The sequence below is a fragment of the Gymnoscopelus microlampas genome (genome assembly GCF_963454915.1).
Source record: "Gymnoscopelus microlampas genome assembly, chromosome: 18".
In the NCBI taxonomy this organism is placed as follows: Eukaryota; Metazoa; Chordata; class Actinopteri; order Myctophiformes; family Myctophidae; genus Gymnoscopelus; species Gymnoscopelus microlampas.
The window spans coordinates 20,833,602-20,850,291 of record NC_139955.1 but is presented as its reverse complement, the minus strand read 5'-3'; the positions used below and the strand labels follow the sequence as shown (position 1 = coordinate 20,850,291).

At 43.0% G+C, this 16,690-nt stretch overlaps 1 protein-coding gene across 1 annotated transcript in view; it reads left to right on the top strand.

Annotated features, from left to right (window-relative positions):
- Positions 1-16,690, top strand: part of dgkq (diacylglycerol kinase theta) — a 36,320-nt gene that overhangs the window by 11,218 nt on the left and 8,412 nt on the right. Inside the window, exons 10-14 of the mRNA XM_084041969.1 lie at positions 902-992; positions 1,299-1,353; positions 12,280-12,341; positions 13,936-14,086; positions 15,288-15,326. Coding sequence (XP_083898095.1) covers positions 902-992; positions 1,299-1,353; positions 12,280-12,341; positions 13,936-14,086; positions 15,288-15,326 — 398 coding nt within the window. The remainder of the gene's footprint in view (positions 1-901; positions 993-1,298; positions 1,354-12,279; positions 12,342-13,935; positions 14,087-15,287; positions 15,327-16,690) is intronic.

Here is a 16,690-nt window from a genome sequence, read left to right as displayed (position 1 = left end):
ATCGAGGGATGCAGGTTTTTTTGGTATTTATTTACCTTCACAAACACCAATAAAAGTCAGTGCAATATTAACAGTGCTCCTAGGCAGAGATGAGACGACAAACTTGACCAAAAATGTACATGGCCAAAAATAAAGTTCCAAAAATATAGGAAACGGAAATGAACACTTGAAAGCTAACTAATGAATCACAACAAACCAAGAACTCAAGATAACTGAAAACTGGCTCTGCCTTCCATGAAGGCCCTGGCAGCTCTCCCTTGGTGCTGTTATTTAACCTCTGGCCCAAGTCAAACTGAAGCTCTTTACCTGGAGCCTCTATTTTATAACAGGTGGGACAAACCATTAATAATTGGCAACTCCTTAACTCAAATATGGCTAACCAAGGTGCATGAGTTATTCTACACAATTACATATTCTTTTACCATCAAAATCACATTACCTTCTGGGGTACATTCACAAGACAATCAAAAACAACATTTATCTTAACCCATGAAACCAAACACCCCTCCTCCTCCACAGCACTTGGCACCTTCCAAATTAACAGAATTGCCAGCACTGCAGCGGAGGCACAGGTGACCTACAATCAATTTAACCACAGTTTCAACAAATGAAAAACATGTTTAAAATATTTACAGTCCTTCAATGTTCAACAATGCATATGTACCAATGATAAAACATTCAACACTGATGCTACTAAAACAGTCACCTCCCAACCAGTTTGATGGTCCTCAATTAATAGGAAGCGGCTATGTAGGTTATGAGTGTTTGCAGTGTCTCATTACTGTCTGTAGGGCACGGGCTGCCCTGTGACACCGGGGAAGTTTTTATAAGTAATTTATACCTACTTTTAGCTGCTACCTTCTAATTTCTCTTGTCCATCTGTGTGAATTTTCTTTCTCAGGGTGGGCGCGGCCTATGTATCTATCTCCATATCCAGGAACACCACAGTAGAATCAGTCTTCAATGAGGTCCTCATTGAGCTTGGCCGACAGGTAGCTAGCTGGCTCACTCATATTGGTTAATTGATTGTTTTAAGTTTTTATTGACAAAAGTTGTACAAATTTTACATATCTGTCAAAAGGATAAAACCCCCCCAACACATGGAGACATACAGAAAAATACAATTCATTATAAGTATATCGATACAAGTAGGGTAAAGGAGACACCCGCACAATGTCTTTGCTTGCTCAATACATTTGCATTTGCAACATCTACTTGTAGAACTACAAAATTATCTTTTAATGGTATAAAATAAATGATATGACACTACCATGCTCATGATGATGTTATGATTTTAGGAGGAGGACCCATCCAATTTCAACCTGGTGGAGGTCTATATGGGAAGTAAACAAGGTAAGGAGCCATCACAGCTAATACATTGTAGCAGTCGGGCAGAAACCTATATCTCCATATTTCACCTTTTTATGTTCTTTTCTATCCATAAATGAATACCCTATAAAAAATAATTATGTACATTTTCACCTGTATTGGCATGCCCAAAATAGGGACACCAAGTTGAAAGTGGTTAAGTCTGTCTGTGGGTTTTAGAAATATTTAACTAATGAAAAGCCATCCTCCTATAATTCTAGTAACCTCATGGTGGTGGTGGCGGCGGTGTCTTGGTGGTTCGGGGGACTCTTGATCAAACTGCGTCGTTGCCAGGTTTCGCGAGAGAAACAAGCAGCAAGGTCTATGAAAACGAGGCCAAACCAAACGAACCCTATAACACGAACATTGGCCCTAAAGCGCTTACAATCGGCGGACATGGCAACACCGACGCCGACGCTACACCATAGACCCCGCCCACTCTCTACTGTGGAAATTAAACACTCCAGATTTTTTCCCCCACACACGATGCACATTAGCTCCATAAAGAACGGTTCTATGTCGTTCTCTTCCAGGATCGGGCGAACGTCCGCCAAGGCTCCGCTGTTTTAGCCTGGTAAACCCTCCCTCCGGAAATCTCATTTCCATTTGATTTCAGAAAGGAGTCTGGTCTGAAACGCCTTTCTCCAATAATCGCTCTGCTCGCCGAGCCGACGAGCCTATCAGCGTCGTCGCTCATTGTTCTGTGATTGACAGCGACAGTTGGCCAATCAGGTGGCGAGTTCGAGTGAGCCCGAATGAACCCGAGTGCAGCCTGAGAGCCGCCGAAAAAAGACGAACGGCAGCCATTGTTGTTTGTGCGAGTGCCTTCACTTCTTACTTTCAGTTTTATAACGCTTTCAAACTTCTTTTTTGAGGCACGGAATTTACTTATAAGATATCGTTTGGATAGAATTTAGTTGTTTAACTTCATATATGTGGTCAATTAATCATGACAGAGCCTATTTAAAAATATAAATTTAGAGAACCGGCAGGGGCGGGGAGTGACACGCATGTATCCCAATAAGGCAACCTATTTTCGGCATGGCCGTCCCAAAAGTCCCGTTGCGTCACATAGTCTGGAGCTCGTCAAAATGAACTGCTCATTGGCTGAAGGGGAAAAACGATCATTGGTTGAAGGGGTTGTCAGTCAACGGTATTACTCCCGCCCAACTCCAGCCCACAGCGATTATTGCAGAAAGGCGTTTCAGACCAGACTCCTTTCTGAAATCAAATGGAAATGAGATTTCCGGAGGGAGGGTTTACCAGGCTACCGCTGTTTACCCTTTTGTATACATCGTATCCCAAAACTAATGGTAGATTCTAAACCGCACGGATGTTTAAGGTTTGGTCGGCTGCATAATATTTTAGGTCGCCAGCGAAACTACCCGTTTAAATCGCTTATTTAGTCAGCCTGTGGCCATGTTTCCCATTGGAGCCAAACCGGGAGCAATACTGGCAGCGGACGTAGGGTTTTTTTTCGGGTTGAATGGGAAACATGGCCACAGGCTGACTACATGTGTTTTTTGTGTGTGTGTGTGTGTGTGTGTGTGTGTTTGCGACGACGGGGGGGACGGGGGGGGAGTAGCATCGTGCCTCCGTGGTGTGTGTGTGTGGCTGGGGGGGAGATGATCGCCCGTGTGTGTTCGCGACAGGCCACGGGCCTCATGGATGTACCGTGGTGTGTGTGTGTGTGTGTGTGTGTGTGTGTGTTTGTTTTTGTGCGCGCTCGCGACGGCCGACGGCTCCGCCTGTTATATGCGCGGGTGTGTTCTGTGCCTCCACGACGGGATGTGCATCCGTTTGTGTGTACACACGACTGACTACACCAGTGGTTCTCAAACTTTTGCATGTCAAGGACCCCCAAATTGACACTTATTAGCCCGCGGACCCCCATTTGAAAAGATAAGCCAGGGACCCCAATAAGAGAAGGTTTATACGGCTTTCTAGCAGTGATTCTCAACCTTTTTAATGTCAAGTACCCCCAGTTTGACATGTATTAGGCTACGGACCCCCATTTAATGGCATTTATACCTGGGGCCCGAATTTATATTATAAAATCAATGTTAATTTAACTCTGAGAGTGTGCAAATGGAACCAAATGGACACGTTAGGGTCCATTTGGTTCCATTTGTACACTCTCAGAGTTACAGAACCATAAGGGTGCATTTGGTTCCTATCCATCATTTAGCTGGGGACCCCCTGTAACTGCCTCAAGTACCCCTGGGGGTCCCCGTACCCCACTTTCAGAACCAATGGACTACACAGTACAAACTCACTTTCGATCCCTGATAAACTCTCTGTTCTCAGCGCATAAGCCAAACTGCACACTTTAGGTGCTCATATTCCCCAACGGGTATGGTCTAGTCTACAATAAATATGGTTTGAAATGTATAAATATTTCAATCCACCTACATAGTGTGGTGGTTTGAAACCGCTTGTGGTTCAAATCTGAATAGCAAACAAAAAATCACACCCTGTGTGAAGTGAGTGGTGCCTTTGATGAGCCCCGTATTGATGTTGTCATCAATGTTTGTGGACAGACATAGAAAACAGACTAGAAAATGTGCTCCTCGGAGCACAAGTCTCCGTCAGCAGACCTGTGCTATTTTAACCAAAGGAAATCACTTACCCTATCTTTAACCATAGTTTTCTAGAAATGTTCTGATTCTTAGATTAGAACATCTAAGAGTGACATTGGACATGTTAGCTTGGCTGATGGCACTTCGAAACATGTAAATAATGTTTCGAAGTGACACACCTATTTATAGGGCTCTATTTCGTCATGCGTCTCGCTAGCCAATCAAAGCACACCCTTTCAACATATTGTCACGTGTCACGTGATGCTTGACTAATGTTAGCTTGGTGGACACACGGACATACATACATACATACATACATACGGACACACGGACAAAGCCAGATATAGGAGTGGTTGCCTTCGGCACCACTCAAAAAATGTGTATAAATATTTAACCAATGAAAAGTAGCCGATCTACAATACATATTTAGAAAAATAGCCGATCTAGTACAAGCTTGTAGACCTGCTATTTTTGATTGATGTAGTGTTACGACCCACCGGGTCTAGGGGAGTAGGAACGCAACAAAGGCAAGATGGTTCAAGCCAAACTTAAGCTTTTATTCACAGTAATCTTAGAATGGCATACAATCAAGTGTAAAAGGTAATGAAATAACAGTGCTACCAGTGCTGTCGAGTGAACAGGGCGCGGACAGGAACCAAAGCAAAGAAACAAACAACAAACAAAAGGTCGCTTTCCTAAACACTTGAATAACCCCCAACTCTTACTTCCTAACTTAGTAATAACCAGTAATAAAGAAAACCTAACTAGCTGACTACCCTATTCTTACTTAACAAACATAAATACAAAGTGAATGGATCCTGCCCTCTACCTGGTGCTAAACAGTGGAATACTAATAAATACCTACAATACTACCTGCCCTGTATCATCTCTCACATGACGCACTTACTTAAGCAGCAAAGGTTTACAATAGGATTTAGACTGGATACAATGCTCTGTATGTTAAGGCTGTAGCTAAACTACTCCGTTGGGCACGCTGTCACTAGACTGTCGCACATGGAGTGTCTCTGGACTGACAGCGGCCCAGAATGGAGACATTGAATGGCTTTTGAAGAATGGAGGGTTGGTGACGCGGAGCCGTGGAGTGGTATGCGCCAATAGAGGCGCGTTGTTGCAGAGTGCAGAGCTTGAGCCTGAAGCGCTCCCCACCAATCCTGGAGAAGGAGTCGCTTCCCGAATCTGCATAGGATCAGACGAAGAACGAGGACGAGGACAAGACGGGCGCGCGCACACCTATAACATAAACACATAACACACAGATCCCTATACTCTACTCCTAGCACTCTTATCCGTAACACCCCCACCCTTAAGAAACAAACCACTCTGTTTGTTTTATATGTTACATCAAAACACAAAAAATATATATATAATATTTACAATACTAACCTATTCCAACACTACCCACTTAACCGCCCCACACTCTGGATAGGGCATCAGCCAATACATTTTCTTTCCCCTTTTTGTGCTTAATCTCCAAATTGTACTCCTGAACTATCAAAGCCCATCTCATGAGTCTCTGATTGTGATTGTACATGCGTGACAAGAAAACCAGAGGATTATGGTCTGTGAATACAGTCACGGGTAGAGAACTGCACCCCACATACACCTCAAAAAATTGGAGAGACCACAGCAACGCTAAAGCTTCCTTCTCAATAGTCGAATACCTAACCTGGTGCTTATTAAACTTGCGTGAAAAATAGCACACAGGATGGTCCACTCCGTCGAAATCCTCTTGGATAAGGACTGCTCCAGCCCCGACAGCACTCGCATCTACTTCTAGTTTAAAAGGCCGATCGAAATTTGGAGCAGCGAGCACAGGGGCATTGCACATGAGTGATTTGACACTCTCAAATGCATGCTGACAATTAAAATTCCACACAAAATCTGATTTGGGACTAAGCAAGGTAGTGAGAGAATACACGACTGTAGAAAAATTTCTACAAAAACCACGATAATACCCGGCGAGTCCTAGAAATCTACGGAGAGCGCGGCGCGTAAGAGGAACAGGATATTCCTTTATAGCAGCGACCTTGGCCTCTAGTGGGCGGACTTGGCCTTGCCCCACTTGTTTTCCGAGGTATGTGACCGTGGCTTTTCCAAACTCGCATTTGGCAAGATTCAAAGTTAAAGACGCCTGAGCTAAACGCTGAAACACTCGCTCTAACGTTTGCATGTGGTCTGCCCAAGTCGAAGAATACACAATGACATCATCTAGATAGGCATTACAGTTTGGTATGCCCGCTAATACAATGTTTATGAGCCGCTGGAACGTGGCTGGCGCATTGCGCATACCAAAAGCCATAACAGTGTATTGCAAGAAATAGTCAGGTGTTACAAATGCTGAGATCTCAGAAGCACGCTGTGATAATGGCACTTGCCAGTAACCTTTCAACATATCCAGCTTGCTCACGTAGGAAGCGCTACCCAGATTGTCAATACAATCTTCCATACGTGGCAAGGGATATGAATCAGGCACAGTTACATTGTTCACCTTCCTATAGTCAGTGATGAACCTAGGTGAACCATCCGATTTCAATTCGACCAGACAAGGGGAGCTCCAGGCACTTGTGCTGTGTTCCGCTAAACCATGCTTTAACAAATATTCAGCTTCACTTTTCATCATGACCCGTTTAACCGGGTTGGCACGATATGCGTGCTGCTTAATGGGTTTGGTTTGGGTGACCTCTATGTCATGTTTTAACACCGTTGTTTGGGTGGGAATATCACCAAATAGCGCTGGAAAACCATTAACCAAATTAACCACATCATTACGCTGCGCGTCAGGCAGATGAGTGAGGTGAGAAGGCAACGCTCTTACCATCTCAGAATTGGGCAGACGCGCACTCTGCTGCAGAGTAGGGCGTAATACCAGCCCATCATCACCGTCAGATCCAGTAGGTGTATCAGGCACAATCAATGCTGACACAACAGAGCAAACAGGTTTAGTAGGAACAGCACTGGAGTGACCCCTGGAATGATAGCATTTTATCATGTTAACGTGACACACTCTAGATTTGCGCCTCCTCTCAGGAGTGCTTATGACATAATCCGTGTCACTGAGCTTCTCAAGGACCTCGTATGGCCCTTCAAAACGAGCCGAAAGTGCCGAACCGAGGATAGGCAACAATACCAAAACCTTATCCCCCGGTTGAAAAAGTCGCGAGACCGACGCTCGGTCATACCGACGCTTCATTCGAATTTGAGACTCAGAGAGCGCATCCTTTGCAAATGAGCAAGCCTGATGAAAACGCTCTCTGAACTGACTAACATAGTCCAGTACATTTTTCCCCGACTCTGGACTAGCAGACATGAATTGTTCTTTTAGAACTTTGAGAGGACCCCGAATAGTATGGCCAAAAACAAGCTCAGCTGGGCTGAACCCCAATGACTCCTGTACCGCATCGCGTGCCGCAAACAATACAAATGGTATCCCCTCATCCCAATTTCGCCCAGTTTCCAAACAGTATTTACGCAACATGGACTTCAGCGTTTGGTGCCACCGTTCCAGGGCCCCCTGGCTCTCTGGATGGTACGCGCTGGAGACCTTGTGCGTAATACTGAGGGATTTTAAAACGTGATTAAACAGCCTGGACTGAAAATTGGTTCCTTGATCCGTTTGCAAAAATTTCGGCAAGCCAAAGATGGCAAAAAACTTGTGCAACGCCTTGATAACGGCTTTAGCTGTGATGGTGCGCAACGGAATAGCCTCTGGAAACCGGGTAGCTGCACACATGATAGTGAGTAAATATTGGTTACCAGAGGATGTTCTAGGCAGCGGACCAACACAGTCGACAATCACCCTCTCGAATGGTTCACCCATCACAGGTATTGGATAAAGAGGGGCAGGAGGGATAACCTGATTAGGCTTCCCTACCAGTTGACACGTGTGGCAACTTTGACAAAACTTTGCAACATCAGATTTCATTCCGGGCCAAAAGAAATGTTTCAGGAGGAGGTTGTACGTTTTGGTGACACCTAAATGACCAGCCCACTTACTCTCATGGGCGACTGATAACACCTGCTGACGGAAGGCTGTAGGTATAACAATTTGGAATACAGCGCTCCATTCTAACCCTACAGTAGCAAGTGATGTCCATTTACGCATCAAAATATCCTGATCAAGGAAATAGCCTACCTGTTCATTCTTAACGGCGTCAGACGTCATCACCTCACTGAAACACTTCCTTAGGCTCGGATCACCCTTTTGAGCGGCTGACAGAGACTTTCGGGTAATCGGCAACTTGGGAACATCACCAGTTTCGGGAACCGGTGTGCACGGTACTTTGTCCTCTTTTTTCACAGTGCTACTTTTAGCAACATCAGAACTATTCCCCACATTTTCCTCTCTGAAAATTGGTCCAAGAACAGAATCTGACAAATCAACAACATCTCCTACTTTTCGTGCTTGTGCACGCGTAATTACGCACGCTGGGAACACAGTGGGGCGAGATTCAATCAAGCCATCAGGCACATAATTAGGAGAATCCATTACCTCAAGTGGTGGAACCACCTTCCCACCCGCAATATCATTGCCCATTAAGAAAGAAATCCCTTGTATAGGCAACTCAGGGCAGACGGCAACAGGGAAAAACCCAGTGATCAATTTAGAATTCACATGTACCTGGTGTAATGCCCTTGGAACATAACCCATTTCTATGCCACGTAGCACAGTGCTGTAACCACATGAGGTTTGATCAGTAAGTGGCAACACACCAGCCAGAATGATAGATTGTGAACCCCCAGTGTCGCGTAAAATGCGCACTGGCTGCTGATCACTAGCTTCCCCTGTCAGCGACACAAACCCATCAAAGGTGAACGGTGCAAAACATGCATCAGGATTCTCACACATCTTCATGGAACCAGGCTCTGTTTTAATCAACCCCATGCCTTGTGGCTGCCCTGCACCTTGAGAAGACTGTTGCTGCTGTCCCCCACGTTTTAACTGCAAACAATTTGCAATGACATGTCCAGATTTGTGGCAATAATAACACTCCCGGTCATCCTTACGCGGAGGTGGTGACTTGGAAGTATTATTATTAGCCGTAGAATTGAATCGAGGAGTATAAGTTTTCTCACTCTGAGATGACGAGAACACAGTCTTGTGCGTGAGAACAAACTCATCTGCTAGAGTTGACGCCTTAGAAAGTGACTCCATCTTCTGTTCATTAAGGTACACCACAATGCGCTCGGGAATACTTTTCTTGAACTCTTCAAGTAGAATTAACTCCCGCAGAGCATCAAAATCATTAACCTTACAGGCGGTGCACCATTTATCAAAGAGAAGGCCTTTCTCTCGGCCAAACTCAACAAATGTCTGGTTAGATTTCTTGTGGTTCCTAAACTTCTGTCTATAGGCCTCAGGCACCAACTCGTATGCTTTCAGAATAGCTGCCTTAACAGAGTCATAATTAAGACTATCATCTAGAGGGAGAGCTGACACCACATCTCGAGCTTTGCCTTGAATTTTGCATTGAAGTAACAATGCCCAGACCTCTTTGGGCCATTTAAGTGCAGAGGCAATGCGCTCAAATGCACTAAAATAGCAATCCACCTCAGTCTCACGGAAAGCAGGCACCAACGCAACATGCTTAGAAACATCCAGGGTAGATGGAAAAGCGGAAGGAATACCCATAGAAGATGTACCTGACTTAGGTTGGGACCCTCTCAGAGAACCCACCTCAAGCTCCTTTATGCGCAAGGCAGTGTCTGCCTCTATTTCCAGCTTTCTTATTTTTAGCTGGTGCTCGAGCTGTGCTTGCCGCATTTGCACTTTTTCATAAGAATCCACTTTGATCTGTGCAATACGGACGTTCACGTCATCTTTAGACCCATCTGGATCGGGCAGGGAGGGAGGATCACCACCCCCACCTGCTTGTGGCCGTGCCTCAGCTTTGTCCGCTGGGGCACCTATGCCACCATGCACATTGAGCTCTTTTACCGCATCGGCTTCGTCAGGCACCACAGGCAACACAACCAGAATATCCTTCTCCACCAACCCAGCCACCACTAGAGTTTTAAGCTCATCTTTACATGCCGACTTGGACACCGTGATCTTGAAATGAAAGGCTATATTGTGCAAATCCTCTTTGCGACAATCATCAATTGCATCAAATGATGGATTTTCAATAAACTTCTCAAGATTAAATGGAGCCATCCCTCTAATCCTATAGTCCTAATCAAACAATTTACACAACCGCATGCCACTTGATTACTTACTTTGAGGAGAAAAAAAACTTAAATTAACAGCTCAGGTTCAATAAAGCTGACGAGCCCCCATTATGTTACGACCCACCGGGTCTAGGGGAGTAGGAACGCAACAAAGGCAAGATGGTTCAAGCCAAACTTAAGCTTTTATTCACAGTAATCTTAGAATGGCATACAATCAAGTGTAAAAGGTAATGAAATAACAGTGCTACCAGTGCTGTCGAGTGAACAGGGCGCGGACAGGAACCAAAGCAAAGAAACAAACAACAAACAAAAGGTCGCTTTCCTAAACACTTGAATAACCCCCAACTCTTACTTCCTAACTTAGTAATAACCAGTAATAAAGAAAACCTAACTAGCTGACTACCCTATTCTTACTTAACAAACATAAATACAAAGTGAATGGATCCTGCCCTCTACCTGGTGCTAAACAGTGGAATACTAATAAATACCTACAATACTACCTGCCCTGTATCATCTCTCACATGACGCACTTACTTAAGCAGCAAAGGTTTACAATAGGATTTAGACTGGATACAATGCTCTGTATGTTAAGGCTGTAGCTAAACTACTCCGTTGGGCACGCTGTCACTAGACTGTCGCACATGGAGTGTCTCTGGACTGACAGCGGCCCAGAATGGAGACATTGAATGGCTTTTGAAGAATGGAGGGTTGGTGACGCGGAGCCGTGGAGTGGTATGCGCCAATAGAGGCGCGTTGTTGCAGAGTGCAGAGCTTGAGCCTGAAGCGCTCCCCACCAATCCTGGAGAAGGAGTCGCTTCCCGAATCTGCATAGGATCAGACGAAGAACGAGGACGAGGACAAGACGGGCGCGCGCACACCTATAACATAAACACATAACACACAGATCCCTATACTCTACTCCTAGCACTCTTATCCGTAACATGTAGATTTTCACTTATAATGACATGCCCAAAGTAAGCATACCAGGTTGAAGTCTGTCTGGATTTTATAAATATTTAACCAATGAGAAGTATTAGCAAAAGCTTGTGACTAAATAATATGTAGATTGCATTTCCTGAAAAGTAGCAGTTTTTGACGTGCAAGGGAAATTTCCGCCCAACAGCGACAAAATTTAATTTTGAAATGCTGGCAAATTTTGGTAGCAGCTTCTATGGCTTTGATCAGACCGCTCTATCTGCTCCATCTGATTTGTTTGTCAAATTCGATCTTTAGTACCGACAGTCCACAGTCTGTATACACTAAACACACGGAGCACTATAACTATAACATTACTATAACTATATTGTTCACCATTGTTGTTGTTTTTCATAGTGTGTGAACTCTGCCATCCACTGGACTTAGAATGATTTATTTTTAAACTATATTTTTATAGTTATAGTTATAGTGCTCAGTGTGAACGGCCTTTACTGTATTACAAGCCTATTTGCAAGTGATTATATCAGATTTGCATATTCAGACATCATCAGACATATCTGCATTGGTTGCTGTGGTAACAACGCTTGGCTTGTCGCCAAGTACAGTATGTTGTCCATCAGAACATAAGATGGGTAACTGTTTAATCCTACCCCTCTTTTGTTGATACCGTTGTTTATATTTAAACTTGAAATGTTTTATTTTCCTCTGGCACTGCACACATGACCTTCTATGTCTTGATATACAGTATGGTCTTGTTCCTGCGCGTTGGTTTAAGCTTTTCCTGTTCTGAGGCATTCCCCCAAATTGCTAGCTGACACGTAATTTCTCCCTCTGTCCAGGGACTATTGTTCTCCATTACTAATCATGTTGCGACTCAAGTGAAATAAAGGACAGTTTGAGTATGTGAAAACTGATTTTAATTGCTTTGCAAATCACCTATGATTGTGGTTCAAATCTGAATTGTAAAAATCGGTTTCCACGTCTTTTTTGTTTTGTTTAGCTTTTTACTGGTGATAAAGCAGCCTGAATCCAGCCTGGATATGCCAAAAATCTGATTTGGGCTGTCTGTCTGAACATAGCCTATAATCTTAAGTCCTGTCGCATTCCAAATGTCTACAGTAGCTGCAAGGGACCAAGACGTTTATATCTTGACATACATTTATGATGATGGGAGTTCATATGACTGAAACTTCTCTTTCCCCTGTCTCAGTCCAGAGACAGATTCTAATGGGCCAGGAGTTGGTACTGGAGAAACTCCAGGAGATAAGAAAGGTATGAGGAACTCTACTACATCTACCAGACATTCAGGTTTCTACTCCTACGCACATTGCTCACACTGATTTCCATCATACCATGGGGAGTGGATGTATTTGGATACTTACTCGTACAATGGTGTACTGCGTCAAAAATAGCTGATAAGAAATTGTAGAAGAATTTTGGTATGGGACAATGAAAGGACAGATTGATATATTTATGTTGCTTGCTCTCCTCCAAATTAGGCACACTTTTACATTTACCCAGTGTGTGTGAAATGATGAGCAAGTCAGTTATGAGAAAATAACCACATGGCTGTGAGGTGCTGCTATTGCTCTCTGAAGTGTGGTTATTTATTTAGTGTGGGCGTTTACATGTGGAACGCCCTACCACCAGACATCAACGGTGCGACTCCCTATCCTCATTCAAAACATCATAAAAGAGCACCTGTCCACAATTTTGTTAATAAAGTATTCCATCAATCAATCAAAATGTTCTCATAACTGACTAAAATCAGGTTTATGGAACAACTCAAACATATTCAGAACTGGAGAAAACATTAGCATCAAAGCCTATCTGTAAACCTAGCTCTTCATGTAGCACATTGACAGGCCTATGGGTCTGGTTGCCAAAACACCTTGTCACTTCTGGCTTGAGAAAAGTCAAATTGTATGTATGGGTTCATGTGACTCAGATTTTACTTCATTTATTCATGAGACTTTTGCTGAGCAGGCAGGGTCTTTTTCAGCACTGATCACATGAGGTACAGTAGTTTATAAACGTTTTTGAGAATTAAGTACTATTGCCTGCCAAAAACGTTTATTAATGTTTAAAAAAAAAAAAAAAAAAAAATCTAAAATGATTCTTTATTTTTTTGTTTTTTCCGTTCTTCACAAAGAACCAGGAGATAACATTTTCCAAAAAGTTGCTGCTCCATTCACTTCAATGTTGTTTTCAACATTGAAGTGAATGGAGCAGCAACTTTTTGGAAAATAAACGGAGAAATAAATAAAATTTTCCTATGTTTTACCATGTAAACTGCTGGCAGAGGCTGTAAACTCTTTTAGAAAACCCCTGGCAGTTTAAGAGTTAAGTACCTGGTCGTATGACTTAACTTGAGACCTGGAGGCGTGGCCAATGCTGTTTGGCCACTCAAAATAGCCAAACAGTATTGGCCACGCCTCCAGGTCTTAAGTTAAGTCAGAAGACCTGGTACTTAAGATGCGCAAAATAGGGCCCGGAGTGTCTAAAACACAGGTTTAAAACACTCACCCAACACCGTAGTGGCCCACGTTTGATTCCTGCCAGTGGTGCCTCCAGCTTGGCCGGGCGCTCCAAAGAACACAATTGGTGGTGTTGGTGGCGAGGAAGCCAGCCGGAGATCGTGTCCTTATTTTTAAGTTATTTTTGGGGGGCATTTTAAAACCTTTATTTGACAGTGATGGTAGATAGAGACGGTGAAGAAAAAGAATAAACCCGCACACTCATCTGCTCCAATGTAATTTAATGACAAAGTTTCGAGCCCAGTTTGTACGGATCTCCATGAAATGAAACATTGAAATCAGGGACATATTTCATGTGGTCTTGGTTGTATGTATGCTTTCTTTGCCAGATATCCTTGCGGCAGATGAACCAGACCAGGTTCTATCTAACAGAGAACCGGAACCGGGTTGTCCAAGTGAACCTGCTGATTGGTGGCCTACCCTCCCTGCTGAGCCGAGAGGAGTACACCCAGATGATCCATGAACACCTTGCTATCAAAAGTGAGTCTGCAAGCAGTGTAGATTTTGACAGCACATTTTGATTTAGTTTAGTCGTAGTCCTTTGAATAAAATTCCATTTAGTTTTTGTCATATTTTAGTCATCTGAAATGTTTTGGTTTTTGTCTAGTTTTAGTCGATTATAGTCAACTAAAACTATAGTTGATTTAGACGACTAAAATGTATTTTGGCGGTGCCTTGATGGCATTGTTAAGGCTGATCTTACACTTGGTTGCATGCTGAAAATAGCCGATCTACAGAGCTTGTAGATCTGCTATTTTCAGAGCACAACACCCGAGCGCAACCAAACATAAAACGACTTGTCTTTTAGTTCTACTGGATCTCTTCTTCACTAGTCCCTCACTAACATTTTTGTCTAGTTTTTATTTGTTCACGAAATTGTCAATATATTTACTCTTAGTTTTAGTCATCGTAGCCTAGTTTTTATTTAGTTCTTATTTAGTTTTCGTCAATGAAAAAAGGTAGTCGATGAGCATTTTTCATCATAGACGAAATCAACACTGGTCTGCAGTACCTGCTCTGTGCTAAAAGGGTATCCAGCATTGGTTTTACATAATAATGATCACTTATGTAGAACAATGGTTCTCAAACGTTTTTCATGTTGAGGACCCCCAAAATGATATGTATTTGGCCGTGGACCCCCATCTCAAAATATTTTGTTCCAGGGACCCCTAGATGCAAAGATTTGAGTTGCAAATGTTTGCTTTACTTTGCACAAGTTTTCACGTTTTTTTCAAATATAGAAGATCTACAAGATCATAGCGTGGCACTCGGTGCTTGTATATCTGCTATTTTTTAATAGCCAAACTATGAAATATGGTTAAAGTGGTTAAAATGATTGTGACACTATATTAACTAATTAACTAATTACCCCTCCATGGACCCCTGGGGGGTCCCCTGACCCCACTTTGAGAACCAATGATGTAGAAGAAAAAAAAAACTGTTCCAATTCCTTCTTGTTTTACAGTGGAACGTTTTAGAAATTTGAAAAAGTAATGAGGGCAAAGTGAGTTCTCAGCATGACTCAATGTCCTGCTGCTTTACTCTTTCTCTCCCTCACTGTCTTCTCTCTCTCTCTCTCTCTCTCTCTCTCTCTCTCTCTCTCTCTCTCTCTAGGTCAGTTCACAGCATGAATATTCAGATATACTCAATGATTCTCTGTCTTCTCTCATTGCCCTTACAGGTCACTTGGTTACCATCACTCACTTTTACGGGAGCCAAGGTAGGTAGATTACTCACACACACACGCACACACATGCCAGATCCACCCCACTGCTGAGATCATTTCCATCCTCAAGCATCATAACACATCCCATTCAGTGTATGCTTTTAATGTTTCACATTAGTGCATACATCATTTAGTATGCATGGTCCCAGTGGGAAAATGAACCACTCCACCATACAGTATACTGAGTAAACCAATCGTCTTGTCCGTCCTTCACTTGTTCTGTGTGTGCGTGTGTGTGTGTGTGTGTGTGTGTGTGTGTGTGTGTGTGTGTGTGTGTGTGTGTGTGTGTGTGTGTGTGTGTGTGTGTGTGTGTGTGTGTGTGTGTGTCTTGGATATTCAGCCTCACTTGTTTATTGATCATGAATAAGCTCCCTTTTTAAATTGCTGTGCCAGTAATACAGCTCTTATCACATTACCGGCGTATCACACATTAGGATGTAGAAACCAACAAACAAGCAGGCTATACAAAATGGTCAAGCAACTTTTGTCTCCTCCCTCCCTCATCACCATTCAGAGCACAACCCACCCAGTCTGTACTCTGTACTGGTGTCCCCTGGCCCCTCTGTTAGCACAACCAACCAGTCTGTACTGGTCTCCCCTGGCCTCTTCTGTTGGCTCAACCCACCAGCGTGTACTAGCCCCCAGTGGTGTAAAGTAACTAAGTAACTAACTACTCAAGTACTGTACTTAAGTACATCTTTTAGGTACTTTTACTTTACTGGAGTATTTCCAGTTTTCGGTACTTTTATTCTAGTCCACTACATCTCGGAGGCAAATATTGTACTTTTACGCCACTACAATTATTTGAAAACTTCAGTTACTAGTTACTTTGTAGATTTGGATTATTATTAAAAAACATATTAACCACTTCAATCCTATATACATTTCGGCCATTTGAAAATAGCGAGCTCACAATGCGTCGCGATGCGACGCATTGTGAGCTTGTAGATCTGCCATTTAAAAAAATATTTTATGTATTTGAAAACGTGTGAAATGTTGTAGATCTGCTATTTTTAAAAGATTTTTATATATTTGAAAACGTGTGAAATGTACTTTAACTTTTTTTTCTCATCTACATTGCAGTATTGATATTGATACTTTTACTTAAGTAAAACATGTGAGTACTTCTTCCACCACTGCGAGCCCCTCTTTTAGCGTCCAGCCAACAACCAAGAGATGCACCACTGCCTTAGGAGCCCTCTCTGGGCTTGGGTGCTTGATATTTAATCTACAATTAAATATCACAATGTAGTCAAGCCAAAACATGATAATATATTTGGCTTATAATTCTATATGTCTTTGCATCACTTGAAAAAGAAGGCAGTCGTGCCAACAGTGAGGCCTTGAGGATTGTGAGG